The sequence below is a fragment of the Carcharodon carcharias genome, chromosome 14, assembly GCF_017639515.1.
Source record: "Carcharodon carcharias isolate sCarCar2 chromosome 14, sCarCar2.pri, whole genome shotgun sequence".
Taxonomy (NCBI): Eukaryota; Metazoa; Chordata; class Chondrichthyes; order Lamniformes; family Lamnidae; genus Carcharodon; species Carcharodon carcharias.
Window position 1 is genome coordinate 134,371,432 of NC_054480.1, and position 17,856 is coordinate 134,389,287.

General features: G+C 39.5%; 1 protein-coding gene across 12 annotated transcripts in view; it reads left to right on the forward strand.

The window, feature by feature from the left end:
* The window catches only part of LOC121286881 (PWWP domain-containing DNA repair factor 3A-like), a 69,060-nt gene extending 51,699 nt beyond the window's left edge, over positions 1–17,361 (forward strand). For all 12 annotated transcript variants that reach the window (XM_041204084.1, XM_041204088.1, XM_041204083.1 and 9 more), the window contains 7 exons: positions 4,051–4,136; positions 4,837–4,897; positions 6,375–6,450; positions 6,885–6,935; positions 8,620–9,068; positions 14,262–14,350; positions 15,902–17,361. In XM_041204084.1, coding sequence (XP_041060018.1) covers positions 4,051–4,136; positions 4,837–4,897; positions 6,375–6,450; positions 6,885–6,935; positions 8,620–9,068; positions 14,262–14,350; positions 15,902–15,986 — 897 coding nt within the window. In that variant the 3' untranslated portion in view covers positions 15,987–17,361. The remainder of the gene's footprint in view (positions 1–4,050; positions 4,137–4,836; positions 4,898–6,374; positions 6,451–6,884; positions 6,936–8,619; positions 9,069–14,261; positions 14,351–15,901) is intronic.
* The last annotated feature ends 495 nt before the right edge of the window (positions 17,362–17,856 follow it).

Sequence of the window (17,856 nt, forward strand, 5' to 3'; positions counted from 1 at the left end):
ATTTGCCTACATTATACTCCCATTTGCCCAGTCGTTGCCTACTCACTTAACCTATGTATATCTTTTTGTAGCCTCCTTATGTCCTCTTCACAACTTACTTTCCTACCTATGTTTGTGTCATCATCAGCAAATTTAACCATTCCTTTGGTCCCTTCATCCAAGTCATTTATATAAATTGTAAAAGGTTGAGGCCCCAGCACTGATCCCTGTGGCACACCACTCACCGCATCCTGCCAACCAGAAAAGTACCCATTTATACCAACTCTGCTTCCTAGCCAACCTGGTACCCATGCCAATGTTACCCCCCACCCACCCACCTACACCATGAACTTTTATTTTCTGCAATAACCTTTGATGTGGCACTTTACCAAATGCCTTCTAGAAATCTAAGTACAGTACATCCACCGATTTCCCTTTTATCCACAGCACACGTGACTCCAAAGAACTCCAATAAATTGGTTAAACACGATTTCCCTTTTACAAAATCATGTTGACTGTACCTGATTGCCTTGAATTTATCTAAATGCCCTGCTATAACATCTTTAATAAAAGCTTCTAACATTTTCCCTCTGGTAGATGTTAGGCTAAGCAGCCTATAGTTTCCTGCTTTCTGTTTCCCTTTTTGAATAAAGGAATTATATTTGCTATTTTCCAATCTAATGGAACCTTCCCCGAATCTAGGGAATTTTGGAAAATTGGAACCACCAGTGCATCAGCTGTCTCACTAGCCACTTCTTTCAAGGCCTTAGGATGAAGTCCAACCAGACTTGGGGGCATGTCAGCCCACAGCCCCAACAATTTGCTGAGTACAACTTCCCTGGTGATTGTAATTTTCCCGACTTCCTCCCTCCCTTTATTTCCTGATTTACAACTATTTCTGGGATGTTACTTGTGCCTCTATAATGAAGACCGAAGCAAAAATAATTTATCTTCCATCTCCCTATTTTCTATTATCAATTCCTCAGACTATCGGTGCAACGCTCACTTTGTTAACTCTCTTATTTAAATATCTATAAAAATTCTCACTATCTGTCTTTGTTACTAGCAAGCTTTCTCTCATACTCAAATTTTTCCCTCCTTATTAATCTTGCTGTCATTCTTTGCTGTTCTTTATATTCTTTCCAATCTTCTGGCCTGCCACCCATCTTTGTGTAATTATATGCTTTCTCTTTAAGTTTGATACTGTCTTTAACTTTTTCAAGTAACCATGGATGGTGGATCCTCCATTGGAATTTTTCTTTCTAATTGGAATGTATACTGTGTATTCTGAAATATCCCTTTATTCCCTGAACTTCTATTGACATATCCCTTAACCTCATTTGTCAGTTCACTTTAGCTAGCTCCACTAGCTAATTTAAGTTTAAAATTCTAGTCTTGGACGCATTTGTTTCTCCCTCAAAATGAATGTAAAATTCAATCATATTATTATCGCTGCTACCTAGGGGTGCCTTCACTAGGAGGTCATCAATTAATCCTATCATGTTGCACAATACCAGGTCTAGTGTTGCCTGCTGTCTGGCTCCCGAACGTGCTGTTCTAAGAAACTATCCCAAAAACATTCACTGAGCTCCTCACCTATATTACCTTTGCCTGTCTGATTTTTTCTAATCTATATGTAGATTAAAATCCCCCATGATTATTGTTATAGCTTTCTGGCAGTCTCCCATTATCTCTTTTATACTCTGTCCTACTGTGCTGATTCAATTATGGGGCCTGTACACCACTCCCACAAATGACTTCTTGCCTTTATCATTGCTCATCTCAACCCAAACTGCTTCTATATCCTGGTTTCCTGAACTTGGGTCATCCGTCTCTAATGTGCTAATGCCATCATTAATTAACAGAGCCACCCCTCCAACTTTTCCTAACTTTCAGACCTTCATAAATGTCACATACCCTTCAATATTCAAGTCCCAATCTGTCATCCTGTAGCCAGAAATTATTACCTTTGAGGCTCTGCTTAGTTCGTCATACTGACTATGCAAAGCCTCCTTCCTCATCCTGCCTATGTCGTTGATCTGATCAAGGTAGCCATTATCCCACAGGATAGCACAATATACAGCGAGCACTTTCAGTCCTGAAAAGTTTCTAGTCTACCTTAGGTTGCCCTGGAAGGATAAGGTATCTCAAAAAATTTGAGGAACAGCTGAAGCTAGCCATCTCACATTGCTACTGTACAGTAGCAACATGAGTGATATTATCCACTAACACGATGCTACCATCAAGCCAAAAAGATGTTCTGCCTACCTCACAAATGAGTTATGTGGTATATAAATTTCAGTGCCAGGTATGCAAGCCGTATGTCCCAATGACTGGTGGATCGTATCAAACAGCAAGTACTTTTGGCTGTTCACAACAGGCAAAGTACTGACTGTACCCAACCAGCCCATGCTCGCAAAACTCAAAACATAGAGTCCAACATTAGATATGACTCCACGATTGGACAACACTTGCTAAACAATCCTGATTATGCTAAAAATTACACTGAGAACCAATTTAAGATTATCAGTCGGGCTCACTTACATGATCTAGAGGCTACATATACTCATACACTGGGCCCTGTCCTTTGCAGACAGTAGGAGCATGTAAACGCATTGTGTCTTTTTAAACTAAACAAAAGCTTGGGGGACAGCCATTCCTCATGGCAATGCCTTGACCCATCAGAGTTGACCTGCCTGGTTTAAATTTGCACAAAATCTTGGCAGTTAACTGTTCCCTGGTGCATTCTCAATAGCTATGCCTCTACCAATCAACACTCTTATCATCATGCAGTGTAATTTCTATCCCTTGACAGATAGTATTCTTGCAAATCTGCACCGATGAGTGCAATATGAAAAGATTTAATATGTCTTTTTGTCAGCAATGCGCGAGTTCTGTGCTACCAAATGACTATTTAATCCAATTTTATAAATTTGAGTGAAATATTTTTGCACTAGCATTTTTGTAAAAAAAAAAAAGATTTGCAGCAATAAAGCACCTTTCATGACCATGTCCCAAAGCGCTTTATAGCTAATTTCAGTACTTCTGAAGTGTAGACACTGAAGTAATTTGGGATACGTGGCAGCCAATTTGCACACAGCAAGCTCCCACAAATAGCAATGTGAAAACGACCTAACAATCTGTTATGCGATGTTGATTGAGGGATAAATTTTGGCCAGGGAATGTACAACGGGATCTTTTATGTCTACCTGAAAGATTAACTGCTTCTAAAAATTGCTGTACATTAATAGTGTCAAATTATGTCATTGCTTCAGATTCACTGTGCAGCTAAGGGTGCATTCACACCAGAACTGTATTATCGGTGCAAAGGGTTTTCTTTACACCAACTATTATATGTACAAATTAGCAATCTTATTGTCTAAATGAAGCCTGAACCAGAGTCAGGACCCACCCTGAGATGAGTGTAGCAGAGTGAGACTTCCCTAGAGGTGATAGTCTCCCTCCACTTTGCTTCAGAGTCCATTCGGTCCTGTGCACCTATTTTGTATCTTTTCCGCAGGATTTGACCAAAGTTTTGTCCCGGGACCCCCCTCGTAAATTCTTTAGTCCTGTAAAAAGCTGATGGTGTAAAACTGCATTTTCCTATGATTGTTTGAGAGCGCAACAAAATAAACAATTTTTGGGCCAAGTTGGGTGACTACCAGCCAAGGTGGTGAGCACCCGGGAGCCAATTCAATAACTTATATGAAATATTAAATGTGTATAAATGAATACAAACCTGGTATTAGCTTTAATGAAGTATTTCTTCATGTTAAGGACTACTGAGAATTAATCCAATCCAAAAACAGTGCTTGACTTGGAAGGTTTTTGGTTTCGGTAAATTAAGTGAGATTCTTGGAGAATTACATGGGGGAGGAAGTGGTTATAAACAAAAGATTAACATTCAATTCCAAATCAAACCTGGTGTAACAGCTCCATGAAAAGGAAGATTTCATTTCTTTGCAGTAGCCATTGCTGGCCATCACGTTTGTACAGCAAGCTGTACTTTTAAGTTGCCAGTAAAGTTTGGGTTTATCTACTTTAGTAAGCATGAATCCCTTCGTTCAACAGGTAAGAAGTGTAAAATCCAGGATCAAAAAGGCCAGCATTTTGTTTGTCGATGAAAATATAATAGATGCAGAAAAGTATAAAAAAGGGTAAGTGTGACTCCTTTCAAAAAATTGTCATTAAATAACCACATTGTTGTATGCTTCAATAGCAATTTTTTTCTATTTAAACAGTATACCATACCTTTTTTCTCAGCCTTGTATTATGGAATTGGGCATTAAATTCTTAATCCAGTTTTGTACAGATGAGTGTAGCATTAATCTTTGACTGCATTTTCATATGACTTTGCAGCTCCCCAATGTCCAGCTTATGTTTCTTTCTTTATTGCCGACCTCACCTCTGATTTCTTCCACAACCCCTTCCCTTTTTCAGGACATTGGCTTTGGTTTTGTCACATTGACATGGGGCATCCTCCAGTATCTATCTCAAGTATGTTATCATGTTAGGTGTGCACCTAACCCTGTCATCCCCTGATGGTGTCATTGCACCGAACCTACTATTACTTTCCTTTTGCTTACATATATATGGAGTTTGATTCAAATACATGTTGGCATTTACCATTCCAAGATATTTGAAAAGCATTAATAATGCCCCAGTTTAACTCTGCTGATTATTTCTTGTGTCTAAGATTTCTTGTATGAATTATCATGAATGATTGCATTGGCTTTAGAAAAACTTGGTCTGACAATTCACAAATATTTTAACATATTCCTTTTAACCTAACATACTGACCAGCATTAGTGTTTGGATACAATGAGCTATACCAATTAATGTTTTTGAATGCTACAGCTTTACTGTGTCTGTGAGGACCTTGAAACCATTTGATTGTGAAAACCGGCATCAGTTAACAGTAAGTTGACAAATCTCTCTTTATTTAAAGTTCAGGATGATGAATAAAGCAAACAATTTAAACTGCTATTTAGAACTGTCCTGACAATGGATAAATTAATGGCCATATGATCTCTGGTTTGATAACTGATCTATTCTGTAATAGCTGGTATTATTCAGGTGGCAGTTACAATATAGTTCATCCTTCTTCTGTTGGGGAGAGGTGGGGAGAAGCAACCAGTGATCTTGCTTTTGATTACTGTATGGTAACTACACTAGAAAGTGCAGGTGTTTTGGCATGAGTAAGCAGAATTGTGTTCAGTTGTGTGATCGCTAGAGTTGGATGGGCTGTTAAAGCTTGCTTAAGTTCATGTGGAAATGGCCTGTGCTCATGAAGTTATATCCCAGCAAGATTTAGCAGCTCCAGGAGATTCTGGAGGAACAAGGATACATGGTACGGATACAACTTGCAACCATGAAATGAAAAATAATGGTGCAGCAATCATGTGTTTTTGTTGTATTGTGATTTGGGATACCATTGGTATTGACAAATTGAGACGAGCTGAAATGTTGAGATATTACGATTTGCATTGATCAATGAATCTGTGACATGTGACCTTAAATCATCAGGGGAAAGTTGAAATCTTTTTTAGACTAAAGAACAGTCTGTTACAGTATTTAATAGAAAATTAAATGAACCCTTGAGAACATATACTAACATGAAGAGGGCACTACGAGCTCATACTGTTACCTTAACGTTAGTACAATTACACAGCTCTCTTTCAAGGCTTTTTCCTGCCTGGTTGATGCTCTGTAACCACAAATCTGAAAAAAAATATTTTTATTAAGAGCTTCCATCTCAGGCCAATCCATATCCATCAACCTGCTCTGAAAGCTCTGCTCACACTTTTGACAATTATGACAAATTCCCAGCAGATGAGGCAATTCGCATCATTCTAAAGCAATTAACCTTCTAAAGAAAACAACCCACGGCATTCTTTTCTTTAGAAAAAAAAACAATTCACCCTTAAAGGATTCTTTAAAAAAATTCTAGGACCCAGATCTGCATCATTGCCAAAAACTTATCAGTTCTCCTGGGTCTATACCCTATCTGTGTACCAACTATCGTTGAAATCTGCCAGTTAGTTTTTGAGATATATTGTTTACAGACTAACAGACTAAATCAGGGATGAAAACATTACTTTCACTCACCTTTAGTGGTGGAGGTAAAAAGAGTAAGGAAATGGGAATAATGTAGATAACTGTAATGTAGCAAGGGTTCAGTTGCCTCTTTTTGTGTTACGTTTCTATGATCGCACTTGAAGTTATAAAACCTGGGAGTGCTAACAACTGTAACATTTGACAGCAAAAATTTCATAACGTGGGTTATTAATATGCCATTGCAATCTATTAAAAAACCATCTCAATTAGAAGCGACTTTTCAAACATTCATCTTAATTTTTGGAAAATATTTGTAATTGCTGAATCTCTTATTACAGGCTGCAGCGCGGCATATTTATAAGACATCAATTGATTGGTGCGTGGCTCTGATTGATGACTATCGAATCAGGAGAGGTAAGTTTGAAAAAGACTTTGTAAAGGTTCAATTGAGTTGAATGTTTTTATAAAGCACGCATAAGACTTTACGACAAACCTTTTGCGCTGTTACTTTTTTCGGTTTACTTGCTCCTCCTCTTCCAAACCCTGCCAAAAAATCCGGTCCTTATTTATCACAGTTTTCTAGAACATGGAGCATGCTTGCAGTCTCTATTCGATTATGCAAATTGCTATCCTTAACTGCTGTTATTTGCACTTGGGCATCGTTGTGGGTCGGGAGGAGGAAAACCTACCCTGCATCCACAGCAACATCTGGTCCCCTTCAGGACCAACAGAAAGCAAATCACTGTAAATGTTTTTAAGTTCTGCGGTAATTTGCTCATTGAAATGACTCGATTAATATCTAAATAAAATTTGTCCATTTAATCACCTATATTGAATTATCTTGGCAGGTTGCGGATCCTTTACTGGCTCCTTTGTCGAGTATTGTACAGCTGAGCTTAGTAAGTAGAGTGGATTTTAGATTTTTTTTTCCCTTCTATTATTTTTCAGTCCACTGTCTTAATTGATGCAAATTTAGGAACTCATTGTGTTGCTGAATGAGCAGGGTTGAACTGAAGTTCCAAAAACCAAGATTTTTTGTTTTGCTGCTATTATAGAATTGATGCCTAAAAAAAGGCTGCAGTTTGTTTTTTGGTGGACCTTTGCTTAGAGTATGAAAGGGAACGGAGAATTATCTTTCTTTAGATGTAAAGTCACCATTTCTGAGCCATGCAGAGCAAGAAAGTCTCAGCTATAATGCAAAGTCTGTACTGAGGTAGCTGATGTCAGCCTGGTAATTAATCAGCTGCTGCAATTTGCTGGAGCATTGCTGAGAAGACAAATTATCATCATCATTATTAATAACTTGCATTTATATAGTGCATTTGGTAGTAAACTTCTTAAGGCGCTTCACAGAATGGTAATGGAACAAAAGTTAACACATTAGGCTAAAGGTGGCCAAAAACTTGGTCACAACAAAGAAGGCTTTCAGGAGACTCTTAAAGGAAAGGAGGCAGAGTTATGAAGGGAATTCCAGTTGGCTAAAGACGTGGCTGCCAATGGTGGGATGCAGGAATGGACAAAAGGCCAGAATTGGGTGTGTACACAGATTTCAGAGGGCTGTAGGATTCCAGGAGTTCATGGATTTGAAAACTGGGAGAAATTTAAAATCGAGTTGGAGAACAAGAGCCAGTGTAGATTGGCAAGCTCATGAGTGAATGGAACTTGGTGTGTGTTAGGATATGGGCAGTGGAGTTTTGAATGGGCGTAAGGGTATGGAGGTGGGAGGGGTGGGTAGTGGAAGATGCGAGTCCAACCAGGAAAGCATTGAGTAATTAACTCCTTAGTAAAGAGTTGAGTCTGGTTATGCATTATTTGTTTTTGATAAAATGAAGTCCTAGCCAAACCTGTTGTCTAAGAGGTTGAGTTTCATCGTTAAATTGAAATATTTAAGCAACAGTCTGAACAAGCATTTTTAATATTCATTTTGATGGTAATAGGTATGCTAGTTTATTAGAAAGATAAAGTAGTACAATTTGCTGTACTATATTTTGGAACTTTTCCTTTCCAAAAGCGGTGGTGGTGATGGGAGTGCCAACCCTTTGCAGGATTGTTGGGATGTTTTATTTGACTAGGTTTTTTCACTTTTTTTAACAAAATTGAAGTTAGTATAATTCTGTTTGATGCTCCATGTTAATAATTTATCCTTTGTAGTCATTTAGAATTTCAGAAATATTCCATCATAACTTTTTGTTCAACTACCAGTAACACTTTTTTAATTCAAAGTTATAGTAGATGCTTCATAAACATGAGTGGAAGGCTGCAGCTTGTGAGTTTTAAGGGACTTGTATGTTTGTTTGATCCGCAGAGTTCAGTTATTCATAACACTTGAAGCAGATCCATAATGCTTTGCATGTGGGCTCAAATTGGGGTCTCTGTACAGCCAAGTAGTATTTTATACAGAGCATTAGCAGTAGGAAATAAAGCGAGGTGAGCAAAGCTGAAAGATCAGAAAGATGAGTCTATCACAAAACTGGAAAAAGAAGCTTAAAATGATAGCCTTAAATCACACAACCCTGCCTTTGGTTATAGCAATGTCTTTGTGTTCATAATTATCCAAATTCAGTTTTCTTTGTTCATCTACAGGCATCCCAGTTCGAAAATCATTTGGGCAAGATCCCTCACTAATGACTTTCCCATACACTTCAATTGAAAATCAAGTAGAAGAAGGGCATACTGATTCCGAATGTGAGTCCACACCAACCAGACAACAGCCTACCAAAAAATTGCTCCCTGATAGGAAGAAAGCTGCTAGGGATCGAGCAAATGAAAAACTTGTGCAATTCATTGTCAAGACAAGAGGTGCAGAGAAGCACCTTCAGGCTGTAATTAAGGGGCAGAAGCACTCCAGGTGGCTTGAAGAGTTCCAAACCCGTATGCGCAACTCAAATGTCATTGACACATACCTTGAAGATGACCGGCAGGTGGACCAAGTGGTTAACTATTTAAAAACTGTCTGTGAAATGAGTGTGGGCACAAAGCTCTTGGAAGACTATGAGAGGTCTAGGTTTATCTTGGATGTCCTCTTGCCAGAGGTGAGTGCTGATGGGATATGTAAGTAGTTAGTCTTCCATCTTCATGGGTGTTTCACAAGCTACAATGTGTGAATGAATGCAAAATAAAATTACATTTCCTGTCCCTAGTAAAATACCAAACCATACCAAAAAGTTAGGAAATGTAAAGATGTTTTCTAGTCACAGCTGAATTAGCTAAACGTAGTGGGAGCTCAAGGGCTTTGGGTTAAATTGAGGGCAGTTGCATAAGCTTGGCTTGCAATTCTTTGAGTTTAGAAGGTTGTAGGAGAATCTAATTGAGATAATTAAAATGGTAAAAAGATTCAATAGGAAAGATACAGAGAAACTATTTCCTCTACAAAAACAAAAATATCTGGAAAAACTCAGCAGGTCTGGCAGCATCTGCGGAGAGGAACGCAGTTAATGTTTCGAGTCCGACTGACCCTTCCTCTCATGCAGGAATCCAAAACTAGAGGGCATAATCTTAAAATTGGAGTTAGGGCATTCTGTGGCCAAATCAAAACACGCTTTTATTCACTTTGTCATACAAATCTGGAATACTCCCTCAAAGGCTGTGGATGCCTGAGTCAATTGAAACCCTCAAGACTAAGATCAACAAATTCTTATTGGGTGAGGGCATCCAGGAATATGGAACAAAGACAACTATGTGAAGTTGAGGTACAGATAAGCATGATCTAGTCACATGGTGAAACAGACTTAGTAAACTGAATAACCTACTTTTCTTCCTATGCTGCTTAGTTAGGACTCTTTTTTTTAATGCTTGCATTTATCCAGAGAAAGATGCACTTATTAAATGGATGTTTTGGCTAAAAAACCTGTTTTTTGAAAAATTCAAGGGGCCACCATAGCTTCTGATAGAGATGCAATTGCCCCTCTGCTCAAAAGTATTTACATGAAAGTCCAGGAGATTCTATCTTGCATGACTGTCAGACTCGAGCTAGACAAGATCTTGTAGTGCAGCTTGCTCTCAGGGGCAGCTCAGTTGCAGATAAGTAAGCCACGCTCCCTTTTTACATCACTAGCTGGACTGGGGGGGGTGGTGGGGTAGGGTAGAGTAGAGTGGGGGTAAGGGGATTCAGGCCTGGCCGGAGGGAGAGAGTCGGGTCTGGCTGGGGAGGGGGCGGGGGTCGTGGGAGGGAGATAATCGAGGAGGCGGAGGGTGATGGGACGGCAGGGAAGAAGGTTGGTATTCAGGCCTTGTTGAGGATGGAGGTGGTCAGCAGTCGGGCCTGGGGTGGGAAAAGGTCGGCAATGGGGCCTTAGGGGAGGAAATTCTTGTGGGGACAGGGGAGTCCCATGGGGGTTGGTGTGGGTCTGTAAAGTAGTTACCCAGAAGCCAGAAGTTGGTTGCAATTCTTCTAACTTTTTCTGGGTAACTATTGATGTAATACAATGCGGAACCATCCAAAGTTTGCGATTTAAGTTGCATTTTCGGATAGTTCCCAGTGCAGGAAGCCCATCAGAAGTTTGCACTTCCCGGGCAATTGCCTACAAACCTTAACTGGGAACTTCGGGGGGGACGGGATTCTCAGCACATCTTTGGGGTACTGCCGAGATACACTGGCTCAGAGCTAGAAAGTTACGGCCCAACATCTTGTAAAAGTTTGTAGTTAACCTTAAAGTCAGTAGGCTAAGATTTTTAACTCTGATGTGGATAATAAGAGTGCTTGGTATTTTGAGTGGTCCATCATTCCCATCAAGGGGTAAAGCTTTAAACCCTGTAACACACCGCAGTGCTGGTTTGATTGGCAGCAGTTGTGACAGCGTAGTGTCAGTAGAAATATCCTTAAACTAGGAGAGTAAAAATGAAAAAAGATGCATTTTTATAGCATCTTTCATTACTTCAGTACACCCCAAATTATAGAGGGCAAAAAAAAAATGAAATTGTTGTTGTCCCTCACTTTTGTTTCCAAATAGATTACAAACAATCTGAAATTAGTATCAGTATAGAGCATGATACAATTTGAAACTCGATCACCTCAATTTCTTTGCAGCTGTTTTCCCCAGTATCTCAAGGCATTAATTGCTTTCAGACTTTTGCCTTTAATGTTAGCTTCTTTACTGGGATGGCATTGTGGTGTTAATTGTTAAGACACCACAACCAAGTGATTGTGCATGTGTACAGCGAGTGTCAGCAGGATGTTTGACCTTGCCAGCGTTAGTCAACTTTATCCACACACACTTTTCCTTCACCATCAGGAGCAAGAACCCTGACTGATTTAATTCACCTCTTCCTTCACCCCTGCAATAGCACAAATACAGAAGCAAAATGCTGCAGATGCTGGAAATCTGAAATAAAAACAAAATGCTGGAAATTTTCAGGTCTGGCAGCATCTGTGGAGAGACAGAGTTAATGTTTCAGGTCAGTGTCAGGCCAGTTCTAACGTAAGTTCATTGACCTGTCTCCACAGATGCTGTCAGACCTGCTGTGCATTTCCAGCATTTCCTGTTCGTTCTTCAGATTTTCAGCATCTGCACCCACCAAAACTGACTTTCACAGCCATATCTCCTTCCTTAGTAACAGTCTCCAGCTCCAACTTTTTCCATATGGATTCCAACTGAAATTCCACCCTTCATGTTTTGGATCCATCCATGATTACAGGTATCTCTGAGACATTTGTGTTCCTCGAACCACTGTTCTCACCATACCCTGAGATCCACGCTCAGTGCCATGTGCCACCACATGCATGCTCTTGACCGCTCTCTTCACTAGCACCATCTCACATTATCTCCACTGCCCTGCTGCACACTTTCATTTCGTCCTTTTACTCATCCGAAGCTGCCTTCTCTCTCTTTCAGGTATTAAGGATTGCAAGCTCCAGGAACTCAATGGGTGATAGCGCCCTCCAGATCAATCTTCCCCCGACCCCATCAATTCTTTTTAATCTCATAAGAAAACAGTTCTGATGAAAAGTCATCGACATTAACTCTATTTCTGCCTCCACAGGTGCTGCCTGACCGGCTGAGTGTTTCCACCATTTTCTGTTTTTGTTATAGCATACGTACAGAGGCCCACTGTAATGCCTGTACCGCCATCTCCCAAGCTCCCCTAAGTCAACAGAAACATAGAAACTAGGGGCAGGAGTAGGCCATTCAGCCCTTCGAGCCTCCTCTGCCATTCATTATGATCATGGCTGATCATCCAACTCAATAGCCTGCTCCCGCTTTCTCCCGGTACCCTTTGATCCCTTTCGCCCCAAGAGCTATATCTAACTCCTTCTTGAAAACATACAAAGTTTTGGTCTCAACTACTTTGTGGTAACGAATTCCACAGGCCACCACTCTCTGGGTGAAGAAATTTCTCCTCATCTCAGTCCTAAATGGTCTGCCCCATATCCTCAGACTGTGACCCCTGGTTCTGGACTCCCCCACTATCGGGAACATCCTTCCTGCATCTACCCTGTCTAGTCCTGTTAGAATTTTATAGGTTTCTATGAGATCCTCCCTCATTCTCCTGAACTCCAGCGAATATAATCCTAATCAACTCAATCTGTCATATGTCAGTCCCGCCATCCCAGGAATCAGTCGAGTAAACCTTTGCTGCACTCCCTCTATAGGATAAGGAGACCAAAACTGCACACAATATTCCAGGTGTGGTCAACTGCAGCAAGACATCCCTGTTCCTGTACTCGAATCCTCTGGCTATGAAGGCCAACATGCCATTTGCCTTGTTTACCACCGGCTGCACCTGCATGCTTACCTTCAGCGACTGGTGTACAAGGACATCTAGGTCTCGTTGGACATTCCCCTCTCTCAATTTATGGCCATTCAGATAATAATCTGCCTTCCTGTTTTTGCTACCAAAATGGATAACCTCACATTTATCCACATTATACTGCATCTGCCATGCATTTGCCCACTCATTCAGCTTGTCCAAATCATACTGAAACATCTGCATTCTCCTCACAGCTCACCCTCCCACCCAGCTTTGTGTCATCTGCAAATTTGGATAAATTACATTTAATTCCCTCATCTAAATCATGAATATATATTGTGGATAACTGGGGTCCCAACACCGATCCCTGCGATACCCCACTAGTCACTGCCTGTCGTTTGGAAAAAGACCCATTTATTCCTACTCTTTCCTGTCTGCCAACCAGTTTTCTATCCATCTCAATACACTACCCCCAATCCCATGCGCTTTAATTTTACATGCCAATCTCTTATGTGGGACTTTGTCGAAAGCCTTCTGAAAGTCCAAATAAACCACACCCACTGGGTCCCTCTCATCAACTCTACTAGTTACATCCTCGAAAAATTCCATAGATTTGTCAAGCATGATTTCCCTTTCGTAAATCCATGCTGACCCTGTCCGATTCTGTCACTGTTCTCCATGTGCTTAGCTATTAAGTCTTTTATAATGGACTCTAGAATTTTCCCCACTTCCGATGTCAGGCTGACTGGTCTATAATTCTCTGTTTTCTCTCTGCCTCCCTTTTTAAATAGTGGGGTTATATTAGCTACCCTCCAATCTGTAGGAACTGTTCCAGAGTCAATGGAATCTTGGAAGATGACCACCAATGCATCCACTATTTCTTGGGCCACTTCCTTAAGTACTCTGGGATGTAGATTATCAGGCCTCGGGGATTTATCAGCCTTCAATCCCATCAATTTCCCCAACACCATTGCCCTACTAATACCGATTTCTTTCAGTTCCTCCCTCTCACTAAACCCCGTGTTCCCCAACATTTCTGGCATGTTATTTGTGTCCTCCTTTGTGAAGACAACCAAAGTATGTATTTAGTTGGTCAGCCATTTCTTTGTTCCTCATTATAAATTGCCTGTTTCTGACTGTAAGGCACCTACATTTGTCTTCATCAATCTTTTTCTCTTCACATACCTATAGAAACTTTTACAGTCAGTTTTTATGTTCCCTGCAAGCTTACGCTCGTACTCTATTTTCCCCTTCCTAATCAATCCCTTGGTCTTCCTTTGCTGAATTCTAAACTGCTCCCGATCCTCAGGTCTGTTGTTATTTCTGGCCAATTTGTATGCCTCTTCCTTGCATCTAATACTATCTCTAATTTCCCTTGTAAGTGAACACATCAAACCTTTGTGTGGCTTAGATACTCAGTGGAATATGCCACTGCTTCTCTTGCACCAAAACCTTGATGTTTTTGGTCTTATACTTGGTTGCATTCTTGCACTGTACTTCATACAACTAAAGAAACTTTCATTTCTCTTTCACTGTAGGCTATTATTTGTGCAATTGCCGAGGTTGAACAAATGAGCATCAAGAAAGCAGAAGAAAAGTACATGAAAGGCCCACTTCACAGTGAAAGGTGGGGATTGTGTGTGTTATCCAAGCACCTGTTGAATTGATATACATGTATTATTGCAAAAAGACTTAAAAGCTGCCTAAATTAGATGACCATTTAAATAAGTCAGCTGGATATAGCTAATAATTTATCAAATGGAGTAATGGCATCAAGCACTGGAAAGGCTTTGTCAAGAAATAAGTAATGGTGCTTCTGAAATTAATTTTGAACTATAGATTTCTCTGGGCATGATCTTTGACACCTTAGTTCAATGTGTTCTAAAAATTCAGAATTTTACATTTGTTAAAAATCATTCAATAGCTTGTACAGAAAACTGGAACAGCATGATGGGTTAATGGAATTTTATTGTCTCTAACATCCCTGTTCATACAAGAGAAACAACATAATGAGCTATATAATATTTCCTTTATTGCAGTAAAATAGATATGCATGTCCCATTTTTCTGTCTCCATTTCGTCCCTTGATGGCCTCTTTGCTGGCTACATTAGTTCATCCAGTTGTCACACTTCATGAACACCTGAGTAAGTAGCGCTGGCAGGATGCTCTGATGACAATCTAGGTCCTCACAGCAAAAACTGACTTAGCTCTTGCTGACATCCGTGCATGTGCACATCCCACCTGATTTCACTGGTGTGCAGCCTTTCCAGTATTGCAGGTACTATTGTAAGATCAGCTAACCCATAAATGGAAAAGGGGACATTCCTGATCTGTTTGGATGTTACTGGATGTTCATAATCCAATATTGGTTCTAATATTTGAGCAAGCTGTATCTAGTTGCCAAGAGACTGTGGTTCCTTCAGTACCAGATGTGGACCATATCTTAAAGTAATCTTTCATGTGCAATATTTCAGCACATCTTTAGGAGTAACAGTATTGGCCAGTGCTAAAATAAAATGTCATAGTACTCTTTATGTTGACAGATGAACTTTAGAGAGTACAGGCTAATAAAAATTTCTAAGCTCTAACTGTAACATTTAGTGTACATGGAGTAAATTTAGTGCGGTGATCACAATAGCAGTTGTGATATTCTCTCGTGTTAGCTGTAGGAAATGTAGACATTCAGAACTCTTTCTATAGGCTGCTTAAAAATTGCATTGAGCAGGCACTGTAATGTAGATACTTGGGTTTAGCCATGCCACAGCATGGTCTGGTCCTGCAGCCTTAACTTTAAGCTGTGACCAACTTTAGGTGAAAGGGGGAAATTGTTATACCCAAATATTAGAACTACTGAAAAAGGCACCCAGCAGTTGAATTATAGGACTTGCTCTTTTAAACCAGAGTTGAGCTGTATAACTTGGGGGTGAAGTACTGGTGCTCAAATGTCTGGCATTGGTAATGGGTGGGTGATGGTAGCAATGCAAGGTGTTTCAACCTAAAAAACTGAATTGTACAACTGTTTCATTTACTCGGCCCTTTTTTTTTTGTTTGCTACCACATGTTGATACCAAAACACTAAGACTGGTGGTAATATTTACTTGCCGAATGCATTTCAAGCTTCCCCAGGTGGACAATGTCAAATGAAAGTAACGTTATGGGCTTGAAAATGTATTGCAGGGAAGTCGAACATTTTAACAAGGAGATTGAGAAAGAGATGAAGCTGAAACAGAAGCTCTTGAAAAAGGAGGAATCCACAAACTAAAGTTTTCATTCTTGAAATGAAGAACATATGTATATATAATTGAATGAAATCCATATTTTTGTGCAACAAAGTAATATCATTTTTGATAGCAAGAATTTAACTGTTTCTTATATGAAATGTTAAAACCAAGGGTGTACAGGTAACTTAGGATATTTACATACTTTTAACTCCCATCTGGGGAAACTTATTAACTGCTTAAAACTCAAGTACTTAAGGCTTGAGCTTAGGTTTTTTTTTCACTTTAGAGTGACCAGCCATACCATTTCACAAAGACCTTAGCATTTTGGCAAACAAAGTTAAAATTGATATCCTACTTATTGTGTCCTATTCTCAAATGCAGAATATTTGTGCTATTTTCTTGAATGGTAACTTGCTTTGTGATATGACATCAGTATTTCCCCCAAATGCGGGGAATAATGGCTTTTGGCTTCACTGATGTTACCACCCGGATTGCACGGTATAATGCAAGAGAATGTGACATCAATGAAAATCACATGTTTGGAGGCATTTGCCCATTTTTGTTGCTGTAGGCCCAGACTGGTAATTTAACTTTTATATGTCCTTGTTAATAGAGCTGACATATTTGGGGTATCATAAAATGGAATTAAAAATGAAGCATTGTTGCATTTGAGTAACTTTTCAACAAAAAAAAAAAAATCCCCCATTCTTTCTAGCATAAAATGTTGATTACAGACCAGTGGGAAGTTTGGCACGGCTTCAGCTTAAGACTGCAAATTAGACTGAGCTGGTAAATTTAGTAACATTTAGTATACATTTAGTAAAATTAGTGTGGTGATCCTAACAGAGGTTGTGATATTCTCTCGTGTTAGCTGCAGGAAATGTAAACACTCAGAACCCTTTCTATAGATTGCTTAAAAATTCCATTGAGCAGGCACTGTAATGTAAATGCTTGGGTTTAGCCATGCCGCAGCAGCTGGTCTGGTCCTGCAGCCTTAACTTTAAGCTGTGACCAACTCTTTTTTTTAAATCCTTGTAAAGAAATTCTGGAGCTATTGTTTTCTGAAAGCCAAGCAAGCTTTCTAATTTTACAGTTCATAGCTATGCCCAGATCAGTCAAGGGGTAATGTGTTTCAAAGAAAATCACGAGCTTGCGTTTTGAATTGACCATAATCTGCATTTGGTTTGATGTAAATGCGGATTTTATAAGGAAATGTCATTGAATGAAATTGATGGGCAGTATTTTACCTGCTTGTGAAATTAATTACTCTGTTTCACACTTGCCTAATGTTGTGAAGTAGTTACATTCATTTAGTGAGTATATGCATGAATTTTTCGTGGAATGTATAAATTCAGAATGTTGACAACCCTTAATCCTTCTGCCCCACACTATATATTAAAAGTGAATTCCACTCTATGCAAGACCTGTGTAAACTCTTTACTGCTTTTTAAAAAAAATATTTTTCTTAATTAAGAGGAAGATATTTGTATAACAGTTTGCATTTATTTAGCATTATAATGTAAGTACCATTAGGCATTTTCTACCAGTGGTCATGTGGGGAAGGAGAGAAATAAATTAGCTAGTTAAATGATTGGCTGAGCAGTATAAAGGGTGAAATTGAGAGCTGACCACAAGCTTGTTCAGACAGATACTTTTAAGATGATTTTTAAAGGCATATAAATAGTAAAAGGGTGGTAAAAGGAGTAGAGCCTATTAGGGACCAACACGGGGATTTACACATGGAGGTGGGGGGCATAGTTGAGGTACTAAAATACTTTGCATCTGTCTTTACCAAGGAAGAAGATGCTACCCAGGCCATGGTAAAAGATGAGGTAATTCAGACACTAAATGAGTTTAAAATTGAAAAGGAGGTGGTATTGGATGGTTTTTAAATTATTCATTCATGGATGT